Raw genomic sequence first — 20,786 nt, forward strand, 5'->3', positions numbered from 1 at the left:
GGCAGCAAAGAGGATCTCCTAAGTCAGCATGCACTAAATCGAGTGATCATTAGAGTGAATTGATGTGAACTACTCGATTCACCCATATTTAGTGATAAACAAAGGAAATCAACCATATTTAGTGATAAACAATGGAATACTTAATCAATTTGATGTATTTTGAGTCAGCAAAGAGGATCTCCTAAGTCATCATGTACTAAATCGAGTGATCATTATAGTGAATTGATGTGAACTACATATTTAGTGATAAACTAAGGAAATCAACCATATTTAGTTATAAACAATGGAATACTTAATCAATTTGATGTATTTTGAGTCAGCAAAGAGGATCTCCTGAGTCAGCATGCACTAAATCGAGTGATCATTAGAGTGAATTGATGTGAACTACTCGATCCACCCATATTTAGTGATAAACAAAGGAAATCAACCATATTTAGTGATAAACAATGGAATACTTAATCAATTTGATGTATTTTGAGTCAGCAAAGTGGATCTCCTAAGTCAGCATGCACTAAATCGAGTGATCATTAGAGTGAATTGATGTGAATTACTCGATTCACCCATATTTAGTGATAAACAAAGGAAATAAACCATATTTAGTGCTAAACAATGGAATACTTAATCAATTTGATGTATTGTGAGTCAGCAAAGAGGATCTCCTAAGTCGGCATGCAGTAAATCGAGTGATCATTAGAGTGAATTGATGTGAACTACCCGATTCACCCATATTTAGTGATAAACAAAAGAAATCAACCATATTTAGTGATAAACAATGGAATACTTATGTCACAATGCAAGTACATTGTTGCAACAACTATGTAAATTGTTGCAACAGAAGATCCATATGTTCCAACAGATTCCTTACTTGTTGCAACAACTAAGCAAATTGTTGTAACAGAAGATCCACATGTTCCAACAGATTCCTTGTTGCAACATCTTCAGCAGTTGCTGGATTATTTGTAACAGAAGATCCATATGTTCCAACAGATTCCTTAATTGTTGCAACAACTAAGTAAATTGCTGCAACAGAAGATTCATATGTTGCAACAGATTCCTTACTTGTTGCAACATCTTCAGCATTTGCTGGATTATTTACAACAAAAGATCCATATGTTCCAATAGATTCCTTAATTTTTGCAACAACTAAATAAATTGTTGCAACAGAAGATCCATATGCTCCAACAGATTCTTACTTGTTGCAACATCTTCACATCTGTTGCAATATTTGCACTAGTTGTTTTATTTTTATCAAAAATTTAGGTATTTGTTCCAACATATATGTCACTTGCGTAAAACTACTGAAACAACTTAAACAATATATAAGGGTACTGAGCATAGAATATATATTTAACAAATTTACATAATGTGTTCATCTACCATAATTCAAATGCAAGCAAAATATGAGAGAAATTATTTAATGCAAACATAGTTTAAGAGAAATTTTTTGTCCCCACATTAGGGCTCCAACACCTTATCAATAATTCCACAAGCCCACCTCTATTGCATCCTCTCCACAGTATTGTCACTCAATAAGGTATCAGGCTTAGTCATATTCGTGCAGGTAAGCAAAGCTTCAACAAAAGCAAGTGACCAGGAAGCACATGCCTTATTGGTCTCATTGCGGGGGATATCCTTCTTTCGATCAAACTTCCATGATTCATTCAACAACTTTTCAGGTAAGTGTAAGAACATGCCACTCTGCTTTAGCAACTTGGGGAACAAATCCAATAACAGCTGCATGTGGTAGAAGATAGCACTGTCTTCATTACATGGGATATTGCAATCATAAGCATTTATGATACCCTCCTCAATGATAATCTCAATAGTGACAAAATGGTTGTCATTAATATTCATGACAGCTATGATCCTTTTGGCACCAATCCACTCACAGCCACCTGGGTAGGGCACACTACCTCTGGGAAAAGCGACACCATCATCGTCCCACCTAAAGAGAGCAAGTCTTTGATCATAGGGCACGGCAACCACATTTGTAGACTCATCGGACAACCCTAAGTACCTATTGCGACAGTGACGGTAGAAGTTGAGGTCCATGATTCTATCAGAGGAATCATAGTGCTTAGGGAAATTGAGCTGCCTCATACGCATCAGCAATAAGATTTCATCTACATACTGCAGTAAAAGTATCAAAAAAGTATCATTACAACAGGTAGTTAGAGTTGCTGGAACAACTGGTGAACTTGCTGCAACAGGTTGTTCACTTGTTGGAACAACTAGTTAACTTGTTGCAACAAGTTCATCGAATTACATGACTTGTTCAAACAGCATACTGAATTATATAGATATATATAAGTGTTGAAACTTACCCAATCCTCCCACCATTCGTGCATGTTTGTCATAACCTTGAAGTCTTCGGCCCCAAATTCATGCATTGAGTACATTGCTCTCCCACTCTTTTTGGATTTGATCAAGGTTTCAAACTTCTTCTTTTTTTGGGGGGTTTACACGCTTGAAAATATCAACTTTTTTCAGCACTTGTGGCACAACTTCAGCAGGAGGAGTAGCAATAGACTTCTGTGGAGTACTTGTTTTCTTGCTCTACAATCAGCAAGTGCCTTGGAAATTGTTTTTGCCCTCTTGCGAATCCCAATAGGAGTATAAGGTGAGCTGAGCTTTTTGGATGGCTGGACACCCCTCTTGGACATCAAACTCTTTATAGCTGAATTTGTATCTTTTTGTGCCTAAAGCAACTCTTCAACCTTGTTTATCAAACCCTCCATTTTCAGCCTGCAAGTACTGCATTCACAAGCACAAGAATACACCTTGGAGGAATCGGCACCAACTGAAGAATATCTACCCAACCTATAAGGGATATATGTGGTCTGCCCACCACCACCACCACTTTGGGGAGTATATCCACCAACTCCACCACCAACTCCATCACCACCACCATCATCATCTCTTCTTTTATCAGCAAGACCTTCTACTACTTGTCTTGCAACATCAACAACAGTATTAATATCAACAGCATCCCTAACACCATCACTATCACCAACAACATTAACATCAACATCATCATCACCATCACCACCACCACCATCAACAACAACACCAGCCCTTATGATGGTTGTGGCTCCAGCCAATTCTTCTTTTATCTGATCAATCAATTCATCATGCACAGATTCCCTATGCCCTAAACTAACAAGACATGGCATCGACACCTCTCGTTTTGTCGGGATAAGCCTTGGGTGCACAACCTACAACAAACAAACAGATATATTCAACCAATAAGTGTGTAATCTATTGGAACAACCCCCACATATGTTCCAACAACCTCCTAGGTTGTTGCAGCATATTCTTTAGCTGTTAGAAAAATCAAAACAGTTGCTGAGGAAGTTGCAGCAACTGTTCTGATATTTTCCAACAGATTGTGAACCTGTTGCAACAACTGAGTAAGTTGTTCTAACATCTTAGGAGTTGTTGCAACATATTCACTATCTGTTGGAAAATATCAGAACAGTTGCTGCAACTTCCTCAGCAACTGTTTTGATTTTTCCAACATATTATGAGGTTGTTGCAGCAGATAAATGTATATGTTGCAACAAGTAGTTACTTGTTATAAAACTATTCAGCGATATTTTCCAACAGATTCTGACTTACTGCTTCCTTGGGGGGGGGGGGGTTAAAAGGATCAAGAATCATTTTTTTGTTGCTATTTTTGGTAGTCAACCATCTTAGGATCCTTGGAAAACAAACTTCTTCCGAGTAGTCCCTGACTTGACTCCGTAGGTGAGGAATGACTTCAAATGCCCAAGCCTAGAAAAAATTATGCCACCAAAAATCAGAATAATTAATGAAGGAAAAGAATTAAAAAGATAAAACATTGAAGAAAGAAAGTTTACCATGAAGGCCCAAGGGAAGCCATAAATGTTGGAAGTCTTCACATTAGGGTTCAAAGCTTTGCACAAATATTCAACAGTCAACTTAAAACTTTTATGACCCCATGGGTAGTTATTGAATGCCTCAAACCAAGTTGTATATTATTCTTTACATCCCTTGCCCAAAGAATGGAATTCACAAACCAAACTAAGCACAATGACTCTTTGTGCTTTCTTAACATAGTTTCTGACTTCAAGTCTGCTAGCAAATCCGCTACCTTGTAGCTCTTTCCAACAACATCCACTAAATCCAAATCATCATCAACCTTGGCTTTGCCTTTCTTGGCTGCCTTGGATGACTTGGGTGCCTTGGCTTCCTTGGATGACTTGGGTGTCTTGGCTCCCTTCTTTAATGTAACTGTAGGAAGAGGCTGAGAAGGAGCATGACACCTCAGTTCGGTGATTATGTCAAACTCCTTGATGCCAAAACAAACTGGCATGCCTCAGTAGTTTATCCAAATCTCATCAGTTTTGCTGCAGATAATTCTTCATTTGAGAAGACCATACACAATGGTCATTTGAAACCTTGCATTGTTGTCCTCAAGCAAATCTAGATACATGCCAAAACATGTGGCCCTGAAGAAATCCTCCATGTCCTCCTCCTGAAGTATCTTCCTAAAGTAATCAAAGGGCTTGCCCATGACTGATTTTACAACAAGATCACCATTCAAATCACCTAGTTTATCCATTGGCATCTGCACATGGAACTTCTCAATACTGAAAGTTTTGACAACTTCATCAGTGGAAGGTCTGTCAATATCAGTCCCAATAGAAAAATCAACAACCCCGGTCGTCGACCTTTCAAAAGATGCAGTTTTATCCTCTTCATTGTCATCATTATTTACATCATGTTCTTCTTCTTCTTCTTCTTCTTCTTCTTCTTCTTCTTCTTCTTCTTCTTCTTCTTCTTCTTCTTCTTCTTCTTCTTCTTCATCATTTTCATCATTGTTTTCTTTTTCTTCTTCTTCTTCTTCTTCTTCTTCTTCTTCTTATTTATCTTGTTCATCTACTTGATCTTCTTTACTTTCTTGGCCAGAAACTCCTACTTGAGGGGTTTCCTGTTCAACAGTTTGTTCAGAAAGAATATTTGCCTGTTCAGCAAGATCATCTAATGATGCCCCCTTAGCTCTTTTACTAACTGTAGATGATTCCTCCCCTTTTCTTTTTCGTGAAGACATTTTATCTGCACACAGGAGATAAGCAAAAACACTTTCAATTTATTTGTGCACCATTTAAAGTAAATAAATAATGAATTTTTACAACAGCTGAAGCATATGTTGCAACAAGTGTGTAATATATTGGAACAACTCCATTATATGTTCCAACAACTTCATAAGTTGTTGCAACAGATTATACATCTGTTGGAAAATATCAATACAGTTGCTGCAGCTTCCTCACCAACTGTATTGATTATTTCCAACAGATGGATAATCTGTTGCAACAACCGGTAAAGTTGTTGGAACATATGATTGGGTTGTTCCAACAGACTAATCTGTTAGAACCATCAGAACAGTTGATGCAGCTTCCTCAGCAACTGTTTTAACAATTTTCAACAGATTTTAAATCTGTTGCAACAACATATTCACTTGCTGCAACAACCTCAACAACTGTTTGGGTTTTTACCAATAGATTAGAAATCTGTTGCAACAGATTACTCAGCTGTTGGGTAAAAACAAAAATAAAAAAGGAAAGGCCCTTTTTCCTAAGCCTTACAAGGACAACAACAGGACAACAACATCTATTTCACTATCAGAGTGCAATATCAGCGTATTACAAACACACAACAGTCAAAAATTGAACAAAATACACAGCATTGCATAGACACCCTGCCCATGTTCTTCCTCTTCTTCTTTAACCAAAATTAATCATTTTCATACTATTTCAAAACCCTAACTTTTGAACCAGAAAAAACATCTATTTCAATACAAACACACAACCATCATAAGTTAAACAAAATAAACCAACCTCAACTGTCAAACAAGTGCTGAAGTTGCTGCAACAACTTACTCAGCTGTTGGAAAAAATCCAAAAAACAATAAAACCCTTTTTTCGAAACCCCAAGGAGAACAAGAACACAAACAGTACCAAAAACCATAATTTCACAACCACATACGCTATTTAACAACACAGAAACCCCAACAAGTGGAACAAATAGAGCAAATACAGGTTTTGTCAAGCCCAATAAGCCCTTTTTCGAACTCCTAAGGAGAACGAGAACACAAACAACACCAAAAACCAGAATTTCACAACCACATACACTATTTACAAACACACAAACCCCAACAACTCGAACAAATACAACAAATAAGGGTTTCTCAAGCATTGAACAACAAAATAAACAACATTGCAGACAAACCCATGTTCTTCTTCTTCTTCTTCTCTGACCAAAATCATCATTTTCTCACTTTGATTTCAAAACCCTAACTTTAAAAGAAGAAAAAGTTGAGCGATTTTACCTGAGAGAAAGGGAGAGCAGCAGTTCATTACTGAGTCGGCTTTTGAAGAGGTTGACGACGGTTTGAAGAAGCACATTTAGTAGTTGAGATCAGTTCGTGGGTTTGAATGTTGAAAGTTTGAAGGAGCAGTTGAGATGATCGTGTGTTTTGAATGAAGTTCGTGTGTTTTGATATGGACCGATGTTGAGTTTGAAATAAATGTAGGGTTGGATTAAATGGTTTGGGGTCTTTTTTGTATTTTATAAAAGATTAACAAGTTTGGCAAAATACATTTTCAACCCCAATTTTCTTAATCCCAAATTTAATTGGGTTTTGACTTGGTGTGGTCCCTACAAGTCACCTCTAGTAATTTCCAAACTTAAAAGTCACCTTGAGTTAAATTTTCGTAGTTAGTATACATACTACTTTAGTTTATTTCATTAGGAAGTTTTTGCTTAGGATGAATATTGAGTGTTGAATGTTATATCTAGAGAGAGAAACATATGAGAGGCCTAGGAAGGCTCTTATTGAATCTTGTTTTGTTGAGAGGTTGGTTGCTTGGGGCATAGTTCCCTTGAGGTCAACTTAAGATATTTGGTTAATAGAGTGTAATTAGGAGGTCTTGATTATTATAGAATCTTGGTTGCCTAATTGTGCCTATTTTTGTATCAATCTATCTATCCTTCTACGTTTCTTATTATTTTCTTGTTTCCGCATATCCGTTATTATATCAAGGTATGCAGCAACAAACAGCGATAACATTCCAATGACACAAAACAGCGATGCCCATATTGCAGGTTCATCCAAACTCTTAAATGTATTTTATACATATAAAGAGACTATCCTATCCCTAAACAGCTGATGTGTAAACTCAACATGGCTAGTTGTTTCTTCTACTGATAAATTACAGATACTCTAACCAAAGTAAAAAGACTTATAGCTCATAATTCAATCGGACATGTAGGTTATATTCACTTTTTTCGTTTTGCAACCATATTCTTAAGCATTGAGTTATTCCTAACTGATGTAAGCTCAAGATCATACATGTCATAGTTCAAGAAGTTGTCAATAGCCGCAATCATAGTTGATTTTCCAGTTCCTGGTGGACCGTAAAGAAGATAGGGGCGCTTCCATGCCTTACCAACCTTGGAATAATAGTCCTTCCCCTTGCAAAAAGCAGTGAGATCATTGATTATTCTCCTCCTCCTTAGGGTCCATAGCCAGGTATCAAAAGTTGCAGGATGCTCGAAATTGATGTGGCTCCACATGCCATACCAATACGAATACCCCAACTATTCCCATTGGCAGTAGAGTAAATCCTTTATTTTTCTTATTCTTGAACTCAAAGGCGTTGTCTTATTTCATCACAAGCCTCGGGTATTGTCCAGTGACCACATCTCTATATTGTTGATTGAAAGTCAGCGTGTAATATTTCTTTTCAATCAGAAGTTGGGAATGGTCGTGCCCTGTAGCATCACCGGGCAATGTTTCCTTGTAAGAGCGCTACCTGAGTTTCGCACCTTGGAATCATCAATGACCTCTTCTCCTTTATCCAAGCTAATTGCTAAAGATTTGCTCTTCTTGAATTAGTATACTGTTTTGCTTTTTTTGTTTTTACGAAAGAAAAACAATGAGGGAATTGATAAGGACTCTCCTAATTTTCGTTCGGGACACATCTTTTGGTGGGGTAATATTACAAATTTACAATGGTGGTTCATACGTGGATTCGAAGTGAGCCAGTGATGTTGTAAGAATAATATATATAGATAGATATTTACATTGGTTGTTTACATCAAATCATACTAATTCATCATGTTTAAGTAATTTAATAAGGTGAGAATATATTACTTAACCATGATCAAGTAAGACAAGTGTAGCTTGAAATTAGAATTAAAAAAATATATATATATACAAATATACGCATCGTGTTTTGATTTTCTTAAGCATCGTGTTTTGATTTTCTTTCCGATGTAGTCTTACATTATATATTTAGTTTCACTTTTCGTATTATGAAAAATTTATTTTTTAGCTTGACTAAATTTATAAAAGACCAAGTTTGTCAGTTCAGATGTTGACCGCGCGAAGTGTGGGTAAATTGACTAGTTTAAAAAATAACCGATAATTTCAAGACCTCCTTCTCAGGTTTCGCTTCATAACATTAAGTTTTTGAATAAATCTCATTAAATCCCCTTAACCTTTTAGGTTTGGAAACAATACTCTCTTCAACTTTTGAGACTTTTTTGGGGGAGAATCACTCGGCGCGGGGCCTCCCGTGTGAGGGCAGGTGATGGTCAACAACTCAGGCAGGAAATGCTGAAAAGCGGCTAACGATGCAAGAGCTCAATCTTCCTTTTCTGATTGAAAGTAGCAAGCCACTCTACTATTGGTACAGAGGCCAGATAGAAGGTTGCTCTTCCTCTTATTGTCAGAAGTCAAATGGTTAAGTCCAGTTGGGGCAACTGGGCCAGACGACATTGATAGCGGGGAAGTCAAATTAATCCTTGTTCATACATAGGCTTCTCTGGTACGAAATGAGCCACTTCAAATAGGTTCATTGCGTGAACCTCCTTGATTTGAAATATGATTTAATTCGTTCTCAATAGCCATAAGTTGATCATCTTAGGGCGGTCCTTTGATCGGCGGATGTTCTTATTACACTCGTATTCTCTGAAGGATTATCAAAGATGAGTTGGATCATTGCATATATTTAAAAAGTAAAAAATGACCTTTAATCAAGATCAACTATTATAATTTTTTATAAAAAGTGAAAAGAATAACTAAAAGTGCCAATATTTATAGTGTATAGAAAGGAGTAATTTCATTTAATTTACCTAAATAATTTTTAGGTAAATAAATAATACGGCATGCATTTCATCTTTTGCATGAAATAAAAAATCACTTAAATTAACATAGTCAGGTGATTTCAAAATTTTGAAATATTATCTCACCTATAAGTTATATTGTCATTCGAAGTTGTTTATTTTTAAAAGATAGTTCCCTTTAGATATGCAAAACCGACATGAAAATAGAATAATTGTGTTACAGAAAATTAATCAATTAAAGTAAAATTTTCGATACTAGCAAAAATACAAGTGACAAGATGGATAGAGATAAATTTTGAGCTCAACAAAAAGAATATTCTAGGAAACAAAATGAGGTTCTGAAAATCAAAGGATAGCTAAGAAAGAAAAGTGGAGACGAAAGTTTAAATTTTTTTACAATATAAGTACAGTTGCTTAAATTTTTTACCTGTTGAAAGAAGTACATGTTATAATCCATGTTAATTGAGCGCTATTTTTAACATTTTGATATATATGCAATGATTCAATTCATATTTGGCCATTGATTTAAAATTGAAGGAGTTCGTTATCTCTTTCAAAAGGTGAAGGGGTATTATTATCCACACCCAAAAGGTTAAGGGGGTTAAGTGAGATTTACTCGACGCGATTGTCCCCCATGAGTTGCTGGGCCGAGCAATCCCTAGCTAGTCCAGGTGTACGCAGGTGTTGAGGATATTGGGTTATTTGGTTTTGGCCATGAGTTGTCACTTTACATGATATGCATAGTATTTGATATCATATGAGTGCCTCTACTTGATTGAGTTGATTCTATGTTAAATCTCCATTACTGTTTGTTGAGTTATTCTCTTTCCTTGTTAATTATTAATCGTTGAAGATTATTCTATATGTTCAAGTTTGTAACCGATGATACTTACTGAGTAGATATTGTTTTTTGTACTCATGCTACACTTACTTCACTCTTTTGTGCAAATTCAACTATGTGTACTAGTGGAGCTTGTGGTCATGTTTGAGCATCCGTGACTTGGAGATATTCGGAGTGAGATGCCTAGCTGATCCGCAACACCAAATTCGTTCTCTATTTACTTCATTTTTATTTTGTTTAGTCTTATATAGTGTATCACCACTTTTCGGATTTATATTGCTTACTCTTAGAGGCTCTTGTACTCATATCACCATAGATTTTGTGTCTATTTCTGCTATTTCCACATTATGATTATTGAGACTCAGTGATGACTTATCACTAATTCACATGCTTATTTTTCTGCTTAAATTAAATGAAACTGGTAATGGTTTGCCTACGTGGTTAAGATCACGACTTAGTGATTTTGAATCGTGACGACTATCTGTATTAGTGAAATATGTAGGGAACGCAAACCTACCCGCTTGGAATAATCTGTGGAAGGTTGTGAGCCACCTTTGATTGACTGGGTCAAAAGGGAACTAGACCCTACAAAGACAGATGGCCCAGCGAGTCATAAGGATATCAGTGATATTAACATCTGGAATGATTCCTTAATCAAAGCGATCCAGATGTGATAAGCTAGATAACGTTTAAGTTCCGAGATACACAGGATTTCACCTAACCTCATTTAGAGCCCTCGATCTCAGCTATAACATGTGAAGTATTAGGGAAGTTAGTTAATGTCATCTATTCTACAAAAATCTCCTTTATCCCATTTAATTTTTCACTTGAATACTGAAAGCTCGCACATTCTCTCTATAAACACGATCATTCAGCATTGTTCTTAAGCAACATTTGTTGCTTGATAAAGTAGATTGAATAAGAATTTCTCTCTTGTATTATTTCGTCTTTTGATTATTTTTATTTGTTGCGCTTGTTATTTCGGTTATTATTTCATTGCTTCAATCATATAATCAAAGATTTAATTATATCATTTGAATTGATTATGTTGCTTAAACCTCATTCAAATAATCAAATTCAATTGATTTCTCTAATAAATAGATTTTAGACTAAACGTTCAGAATTATTTACAAAAAGTAAAATCAAACACAACTCCAACTTCAAAAATTTCAAATAAAGTGTAAAATATTTGGTTTATATGGCCAAAAGCCTACTTAATATGTTGAGAACTTTTCTGATGCAATGAGGTAAGCGTTCGTTTTGCTTGCTAATAGACTGATAAGAAGTAAACTTTTCTGTAAGCTTTACGCTACTCATGCATGTTGCACAGTACGAGAGAAACTCTCAGCTATTGGAAATTATAATTAACCATAGGCTAAATCTTCATATTCAAATAATCAAAATTCATAATTTTAACTGCTCAAATTTAGGAGACTAATTTTAGGTGAATAATACATGTTTTTTTTTCTTTTTTTTTTTTAATGTAATTAACTAGCATTCGACTTTGGGCCAGAGGCTGACTCAAATGGAAGAGTGGGAGTGCACGTGCACTCGTTAGCTTCGAAAAAAATTATGTATATATATGTGTATATACCTTGAGGAATTAGCATATATTTAATTGCGCACTCTAACAAACAAAAGTATCTTTGGGGCACGTTGGTTGCAACTGCTGCTTCCCTTATATGTCATCCCGGATCGAACCCGAATGTCACTTTTAATTAATTTTTTTAGCTTAGGAAAACAATAATCGTTAAATGAGCTCGCTCAGATTCGAATATGCACCGTTAACACATGTTAGCATCTTTTATTTGCTTCACTGTGTTAAATTTTATTTATTACTAAAAAATCATATTTGACCTATACACTTATATTTTCAACACACAGCTACTCTATTAGTGAACGATCAGGCACGGTATTATTGCTCAATGTTCATTAAAAATTTTGTTGAAATTTATGTTAAGATAATGATGTCCCGCCCTCTTAAAATATTGGGTCCACCTCTGCCTTGGGCCCATATATAGATTTTTTGTCCTTCTAATAAGTACACGCCTTAAACCTCAAAAATCACACACAGCCACCGTTTATTCATACGATGGACGACATAGACATGGATGCCTGGTCACCCCAACATGAAGACGACGAACATGAAGATGACTTTGAGGACTACTACGACGACTACGATCAACATGAAATATTACAAGAAATAGACTTTGATGAACAAGGTAGACAAAAAATAATCCAATCTTTTTCCCTTAACTCTTGTTTTATTTATTCATAGTTAAATTTATGGCCACTTAATACATGGGCAGAGCTAGGGTACCTGGAGGGGTTCATTCGTCGAAAATTTACCCTGTACATAAAAGGTCATATTATTTTTAGCACCTATATAATATCTGCTGAATCTGTTAGAAAAATAGGTAAACATAATCGAAGAAGAAATGGCCTTAAGAGATATTGATCGTATACGGATTGGGAAAAATACAAGCAATTTCCTTCAGGAAACAATAAAGCCCATGTTTATACTTGCAGATCTTTCTTATGCTACTTCATGAATGTCCTCATATTTATAAAATTTGAGAGATGATTTTTCGGAATTATCATATTTTTTCACTAACAAACGTGTGTCTCTTCAATTTAAGACCTCTATATATTACAAACTATCTAAAAGAATCCCCTTAGCTTCATTATATGTTTACAGCTTTCTATTTGACTCAACTACTTCAGCAAGACAGCAACTTCTTAAACTTTTTGTGATGGTGTAAAAAATATTGACATAATTAAGCTTTTTTTTTTTTTTTATAATATAATTACAGGTTATTAAATCTCTAAATAAATACTACTTACTTAGTAGTGTAAGTAATTTAGTTGAAGCTGATGGGGGTGGGGTGGGGTGGGGGTGCTTAGTTCAAACTTACTTGTTCTTTGTTAATTAGCATACTGATATGGATATTTGGGATAATGGTTTTCAGATGAAGCTGATGATTCCCTTCATACATTCACAGGCCATACTGGTATATTGTACTTTTTAGTATTCTTTTTATTTGATATTGAATAATGAACAATGCTCAGTTGATATGCTATTTTGTTGCAACTAGCCAGTAGCGGAGCCAGGATTTTGGCGAAGGGTGTGCAAATTTTCTTCTCACTTATGTTAAGAGTGTGCAAAATTAAATATATACTCATAATACCTAAGATTTAACCTATGTACACCACATAATTTCTGGCGAAGGGTGTGCACCTGACTACCCTTCACCTAAGGTGGCTCCGCCCATGAAACTAGCATTTTAGTCCTGCAGTAGTTGGAAAACCTGAATTTGCCTGATGTTATGTTGAGTTCACAATTATGGACATGAAGGAAGAACATTCAGTTTCTTGGCCTTTTTGTGTTGGTTATTGCTAGGTTGTTTAGCTGACTAAAATGTTGCAATTTCAGTCACATACAATTGTATGCATAGGAGTTATATTTCCTTTGAACGACGTTGCTTAAGATAAGTGGCGCATATTTTAGTGCGAAATGAATTATCAATCTTCAATCAAAGCGAGCTAATTTGTCTAAGAGGCAAGCTTGAATTGACGATAAGTACTATAAAGAAAGATCCTAGGAGTCAAGCAGTAATAGTGGAGCAGACATACCATTGATGAAGACACAAACGGATCATGGTGTAGTAGAAGTCGTAGAAAGTAGATACCAGATTCCAAGGCTTAATACCAAACAAGTTTTATATGTGGAATATGAAATTGGAAAAAGGGCTATGATCAGCGTGGCCTTTCAGCCTTTTCTTGGATCTAGATTGTTCCCGGAGGACTAGATTCAACTTTGCCCAAATTAAGGTAAAATTTAGGACTAAGTTTATAGCCAACTAAATCCTCGTGATTTCATTTTGAGAGTTATATAACATGCTTTTGGAAGTCGACATAATTCAATGGAAGAATAAATATGTTATGATTCTAGCGAATTGATCCAGTTGTTAATATTGTGATAAGAACTTAATCTGGAAATACAATCAAGATTTTGCATCAGATTTTAGTCCTCCTATACATGAATTTTTCCTATATATTACATAATAAAAAATTGCATCACATGTTTGTGGAGTCTACTTCACATAAGATGATTTTACCTCATCGGCAAAATAATTTTATATATTGAGGCCGTTAGATGTGTTCTCATGGATCTCATAGTAGTTAATAGTTTGATGCAATCATGTGTTAATTGTAGTCGATGCCTCTGGATTGGGTATAGTCTATTATTAGTTTGTACTTGGATATTGATTTCTTTTACTGTTTTCTTTAGAAGTTAATTGTTTCAATTCTTTTTCCTCTTAATAGGTGAACTATACACTGTTGCCTGCAGCCCAACAGATGCTAATTTGGTGGCAACAGGTGGTGGAGATGATAGAGGATTCATGTGGAGGATTGGTCAAGATGATATGCCTTTTGAGTTACAAGGTAATTAAGTCATGACTAACACCAAGAATATAATTTGTCTTGTGTTCATCATCTGAATGATTCATGGTTTTGTATTGCTAACTAGATGAGTCTTATTCGTCACGCTTTTTTATTTAAGCCCTTTGAGACATGGTGCAGGTCACGATGATTCTGTATCTAGTGTGGCATTTAGTACTGATGGTCAGTTGCTTGCTTCTGGGAGCTTTGATGGGAATATAAGAGTGTGTAACATAGCCTTGGGTGGTCCGAACAGCATACTTGAAGGTCCTGAAGAGGGAATAGAGGTGAAGCATTTGCTTGTGCGTAACAAATCCAATTTTGTGTTACAATTTGAGATCAATTATGAATTGTGAGGTTGCTCAGTGGGTCAGGTGGCATCCGAGAGGACATGTAGTGTTGGCAGGTTCAGAGGATTCTTCTGTTTGGATGTGGAATGCTGATAACAATACTTTCATGAACACATTTTTAGGTCATCATGGTAGTGTAACCTGTGGTGATTTCACTCCTGATGGTACATCCTTGTTTCTCCATTAAAGTTTCTTGTTTTTTTCTTCTTTTAGTAGAAGCTACATTTCATATATATATGCTTTCTCAGGTAGATTAATTTGTACCGGGTCCGATGATGCGACCCTGAGGATATGGGACCCAAGGAATGCCCAAAGTATCCATGTTATAGAAGGTGAGTTTTTTTTTGCTTTCTGGCTGCTAAATCTTGATTTCTTTTGCATTATGCGTTTCAAATTCTGGTGAAAAGTAAAGTTATAACTCCACTTAACCCCCGCTCCCCACTACACACCCAAAAAGAAGAGTATGGGGCCCACAATTAGAAGGCTTTCTGGCACTTGTTAAAGGGAAAAAAGGGAGTAGAAGCCTAGAAGGATTTCTGGCAATCATAATAAAATGTGTTTCTCCATATTTAGGGGATGCGCTTGAGATATAAAATGCTGGATAAAAGTTGTGGATTGCAGCTTATATTAATATTGCTAACTTAACGTTTCTCTTCTCTCATCATCAAGGAAACTTTTCTAAATTAATATTCCATGAATCTCAAGATGTGGTCTTATTATTATAGTAATTATTTATTGTGTCTTATTATTATAGTAATTATTTATTGTTTAAAGGTCATCCATATCACACAGACGGCCTGACATGCTTGACTATCAGCTTGGATTCAACCCGTGCTCTCACAGGCTCAAAGGATCACTCTGCTCGCATAGTGAATATTATTACTGGAAATGTCAGAATCCTTGATGGATGATCATTTATACTAGGCTTACATATTCACAACAATTTTTTTTATGTAAGTGATGCTTCCAGACCTTGGAGACAGTTTGTCTGATCACTGATTAATATTTTCTGTGTCAGGTTGTCACTTCTCTGATTGCTCATACAGATTCGATAGAATGTGTCGGCTTTTCAGCAAGGTTTTGTCTACATTTGACGTCTTTCTGTCTATCCTTGTATTTTTACCCTTTGATGTCTTTTATCTGAAAGATGATGGAGGACAATTTGAAAAAAAATTGCAACAACTAAACCACAAATATGTGAATGTGCCTTCACCACTGAGACCTGACTGTCATATTGTAAAATTGCATCAAGGGGAACCAAATTCTATCTGCAAGCCTGAGGATAATTTTACTGAAGAGAGAGTAGTTATGTGGGCATAGTCCATCATAACAAATTAAATTTATTGGTTAAGAACATATTAAAAAAAAAAACTCTGATGCACCTTCAGTATTAACTGTGTCTAAGCAGAAATCTATCAATTTATGTGAGGATATTTTATTGGTGTAAAATTGGATTAGCATGGATTTGCTGTGTTGTATTCAGGTATTTTGGAGTCTTCTTGTCGTATATTTCTGGATTTGATCTCTAGTCGTCTAAGAAACAGATTGTGGTTTCAAATGAGAGCATTCTGCTTAACAACTTCTTATCCTTAAGAAGGTTCAAAAAAGTGTAAATCGTCATGGCTGAAACTAGAAAACTGTTTATGCCAGGTCTCGCCTTTCTCCTGAGTGAGAGACTATTAAAATTTTGTTGAACTTTGGTCACCTCAAACTTTTAATGAGTTGATCCAGTTGGGAAACACATGCGATGAGATAAATTGGTTATGGACTTCATCATGGCTCAAAGTTCCAATAATAAGACATGAATTTTACCTAAGAGAGCATCAAGCTTTTCAGGGAGAGAAAGTCATGGTGGAGCAATATAGCATCAGTTTAGTCATGTGTCTGTCAAACTAGCATGTCAAAAACTGTTTCCAGAAGAATTTAATAGCTTGGGATGTGAATGGAGAAGAATGGCTATATATTTTTGATGAGTCATGGTGGAGTAATGTAGCAACAGTTTAAATATTTACCTGGCGAACTAGTACGTGTTGGGATACATAGTAGTTAGGACTTTATATTGATTTTCACTGGTGCGGCTGTACTCACCCTTTGCCTGCCAACAGATCCTGATATCCTGGATTGCATGCCTTGAATGTTCCTTTCTCTGTTAGTAATTTTTTGTTTGCTAAATTAATTTCGGTGCTTTAGACTACTTTCATAATGTTTCAGCGCTACTTGGGTTGCAACTGGAGGCATGGATAATAATCTCATTATTTGGGATTTACAGCAGTCCACACCTCGTTCCATATGCGAACATGAGGTTTGAGCTTCCTTGTGCTCTTTAGTGTATATACTTGTATCTTTAAATGCAGTTGAACATCCATTTGCTTCTGTGACTACCCTATGCTAGTTCCAGATTTTGGAGTAAACCACAGTGCATAGATCCAAGTTTTGTAATAAACCACAGTTTTTTCTATTCGCTGACAGTAACTTTGTTTTAGGACGGTGTAACATCCTTATTGTGGCTGGGGCAACATAGATATGTGGCAACAGGCTGTGTTGATGGGAAAGTGCGGATATGGGATAGCCTTTCTGGAGAATGTGTGAGGACCTTTAGCGGACACACTGATGCAATTCAGTCTCTATCTGCATCTTTCAATGGGGAATACCTTGTTTCTGCCTCTTCTGATGGAACAGCACGCGTTTTTGGGATAGCAGAGTTCAACTAAGAGGAGACCCCCATCTTTGTGTGTTGGTGAAGAGTTAAGCCCAGAGTTGCACTTTGCAAAGCATTTGTCTGATTCTTCTTTTCAGTTTTGCACATACACTTGATATATTAGCAGAATGAGTATTCTAAAATCTTGAAGCAAGCTCCAATTGTTTTTTAAAAATATACTCTTTTTAGCTATTGACTCCTTTTTTTTTTTTTTTTTTGGGGGGGGGGGGGGGGGGGGGGGGGGGAGTGCGGGGGTTGTTTATACCCACTTCAGGTGTACATGGACGAGAAAAAGGAAAAATGTTTAGGTGCATCTGAGTGAGTTTGGAGAATTTAGTTAAACACTCCTTTCTTTTTACTCCGTTTTAAAAAGAATGACACTTCTAAATTTAAAAATAATTAATGACACTTCTAAATTTGAAAATAATTAGTTTTACACTCGCGGTTGTACCCTTAATGAGAAGGTTTTATAACTAAACAAATATTATGACATGTTTTAGACCATATGTTTCAAAAGTTTTATAACTATCGTTATGACATGTTCAGGGCCATCAATTTCAAAAATTATATAAGTATACAAATTACATGTTTAAGAATATAAGTTTCAGAAATCTTTATTATATTTTTAAATTTCATGCTGATTCAAACAAGTCAAATAAATTGAAATGGATGAAGTACAGTAAGAAAATGGGAGATTTTTTTTTTTAAAATTGAAAATCAATACAATCAAACCTCTCTATAATGACAGTGTTTGTTTGAAAATTTAATGACTGCTATAATGAGGTGTTGTTATGTATGTATACTGGCATTTGATGCTTAGATCTCACTTAGTTGTTTAGATACAAAAGAAAGTACGAAAAATCTGTACTTTTTATGTTATAAACGAAAACAAAATACTTGTTAAATTTAAAACCTCAGTTGAATGATCACTTACAAAATAGGCTGAAGTGGTTAAAACGTCCCCAAATTTGGCATGAATTATTACGTTCATCCTCGAACTATGCCCAGTACTAAAAATGCCCCTACGCTTGGATAAGTGAATTTAAAAATGCCCCCGAGGCGCCACATGGCATAGCAAGTGGTCTCAGGCTCTTTTATATGCGTGAGAGCGTAACAAAATGCCACATAAGCAGCCAAACGGTAAAAAAAAATAAAAAATTATAACATACCCCTTTATTTTTAATCCCAACCCAACACTAAAAAGTCTCTTTCTTTCCTATCTAGGTGTTCCTCCATTAGAACACACCCCAAGTTCGGACTTAAATTTGCTTCTTGTCCTTCTTCTTTAATGGCTAAAGTCTTAAGTCATATTTGTAGGTTTCTATCTCAATTGTCTTGATGGCTAAATTTTGTAATGGCGGTGTTTGACTGAAAATTCCATGACTGTTATAATGAGATATTGTTATATATATACTGTCATTTGATGTTTAAATCTCATTCCAGATCCAAAAGAAAGTACACAAAAATCTTTACTTTTTATGTTATAAGCGAAAACAAAATACTTGTTAAATTTATAATTTCAATTGAATGATCACATAAAAAATAGGTTAAAGTGGTTAAAACACCCCCAAAGTCGGCGTGGATTATTACTTTCATTCCGAACTATGCCTAGTACTAAAAATGCCCCTACGCTTGGATAAGTGAATTTAAAAACCCCCCCGAGGTGCCACATGGCATAGCAAGTGGTCTCATGCTCTTTTATGTGCGGGAGAGCGTAGAAAAATGCCACATAACAGCCGAACGGAAAAAAATTAAACTTTTTAAACATATCCCTTTATTTTTAATCCCAATTCAACGCTAAAAAGTCTTTTTCTTCCCTATTTAGGTGTTCCTCCATTAAAACACGCCCCAAGTTCGAACTTAAATTTTCTTCTTCTCCTTCTTCTTTAATTGCTTAAGTTCTTAGTCATAATTGTAGGCTTCTGTCTCAATTGTCTTGATGGCTAAATTTTGTAGATGTGGTACCCGAATTTTGAGAATTTCATTATAAGCGACAATTCTGGAAGCAGATTTTGAAGTCGATGATTGTCATAAATATTTTAATATTTTATTTTTATATTACATTTCTACAAAATATTATTACACAATATTTGAGTATGCTGTTATAGAGAGGTAATTTTACAAAGAGTGTACCACTGTAATGAATGACACTGCTGTTATAAGTAGAATGATGTTATAGAGAAGTAAAATATAATATGTAACATCTGTGCCGGAAAAAATCATACCATAATAAAATGTTGTTATAACGAATGATAATTATAGAGAAGATTGATTGCAGAAGTAAGAGTATACTTGATGCAGCTGTTAGAAGATGCATGAAACCATACTACTTGGTGTTACACTTATCCACCCTCTCATTTTCACCTTTTTGATTATACCTAATATAATTTTTGTTCTTACTATATTTTCTCCTTTAAATATACAGTATTCAAATATCGCTTATTAATTAATTCAAATTCACGTCAAGTATATTCAAATAACGAGATTCTTACCGTTGTATGATCTTTTTAATCCCACGCTTAAAACCTCACCTCTGACAATATGAAAGTGTTTGTCTAAGTTTATAAACACCTTTAAGTTTATCTAAGAATTTGGTAACTCAAAGTGCTTATCAGTCAAGATAAACTAAAAGTTGTAAGTCAAAATACCTTTTTCAAAACAATACCCCAAACTTTTTCTCCATTCCATATCATCGTTCATCTATTTTCTTGCAAAGATATTTTACATTTATATCTTCGGATAAGGGTTAAAAATGCCCTTAAACTATGTGAAGTTGAACGAAAATGCCTTGCGTTCATAGTTTGGTCCAAAAATGTCTTTAAACTATACAAAATTGAACAAAAATTCTCTATTGTTACTTAATTCGGTCAAAAATGCCCTTTTCCAATAAACATATTGTTTCTTTTTCTTTTAAATACATTATTTTTATAAAAATATTATTTTTAAAGAAACCTTTTCTTATTTCTTTATTTTAAAATCCCTTTACCTAATAAAAAAGTGAGCGATAATTTTTTTCTTCTTAATTTCATTTTATCAATTAAAATAAAATTACCCCATATACTTTCCTAACTACAATATAATGCTTATCAACCAATCCCAGAGACAAAGAAAAGAAAAAGAACACACACTCAAAGAAACACTCAAAAGAAAACTCACAATCTCATCGGCATTGCTAGAATTTTAGTTCTAATTCAATTTTCAAATTGTCAAAATTTATTATTTAAACCGTTTAAATTAATTTTTTATTTTTTTTTGCGCGGATTGCCCTTCATTGGGGTGTTCTTTAATTTTTGCCCCTCAA

General features: G+C 35.1%; 1 protein-coding gene across 2 annotated transcripts; it reads left to right on the top strand.

Moving 5' to 3' along the window:
* The first annotated feature begins 12,028 nt into the window (after nt 1-12,028).
* On the top strand, nt 12,029-17,673 carry LOC132603240 (uncharacterized). 2 transcript variants are annotated; one of them, XM_060316200.1, is made up of 10 exons: nt 12,029-12,216; nt 12,964-13,005; nt 14,321-14,440; nt 14,579-14,724; nt 14,804-14,951; nt 15,036-15,119; nt 15,562-15,677; nt 15,806-15,864; nt 16,999-17,089; nt 17,271-17,673. In XM_060316200.1, exons 1-10 carry the CDS (start codon nt 12,087-12,089, stop codon nt 17,496-17,498), a joined length of 1,164 nt encoding a protein of 387 aa, XP_060172183.1. In that variant the 5' UTR covers nt 12,029-12,086; the 3' UTR covers nt 17,499-17,673. The 2 variants fall into 2 exon arrangements, with proteins under 2 accessions (XP_060172183.1, XP_060172184.1); XM_060316201.1 differs by having other exon boundaries at nt 15,580-15,677.
* Nucleotides 17,674-20,786: the final 3,113 nt, after the last annotated feature.

The sequence above is a fragment of the Lycium barbarum genome, chromosome 7 (genome assembly GCF_019175385.1).
Source record: "Lycium barbarum isolate Lr01 chromosome 7, ASM1917538v2, whole genome shotgun sequence".
Classification (NCBI taxonomy): Eukaryota; Viridiplantae; Streptophyta; class Magnoliopsida; order Solanales; family Solanaceae; genus Lycium; species Lycium barbarum.

Bases quoted from the DNA above. Each gene is read 5' to 3' on its own strand.
- LOC132603240 (XM_060316200.1), top strand. From the start codon at position 12,087: ATGGACGACATAGACATGGATGCCTGGTCACCCCAACATGAAGACGAC. The intron at 12,217-12,963 runs GTAGACAAAAAA...AATGGTTTTCAG, and splicing joins AATAGACTTTGATGAACAAG to ATGAAGCTGATGATTCCCTT. The intron at 15,678-15,805 runs GTCAGAATCCTT...TTTCTGTGTCAG, and splicing joins TGAATATTATTACTGGAAAT to GTTGTCACTTCTCTGATTGC.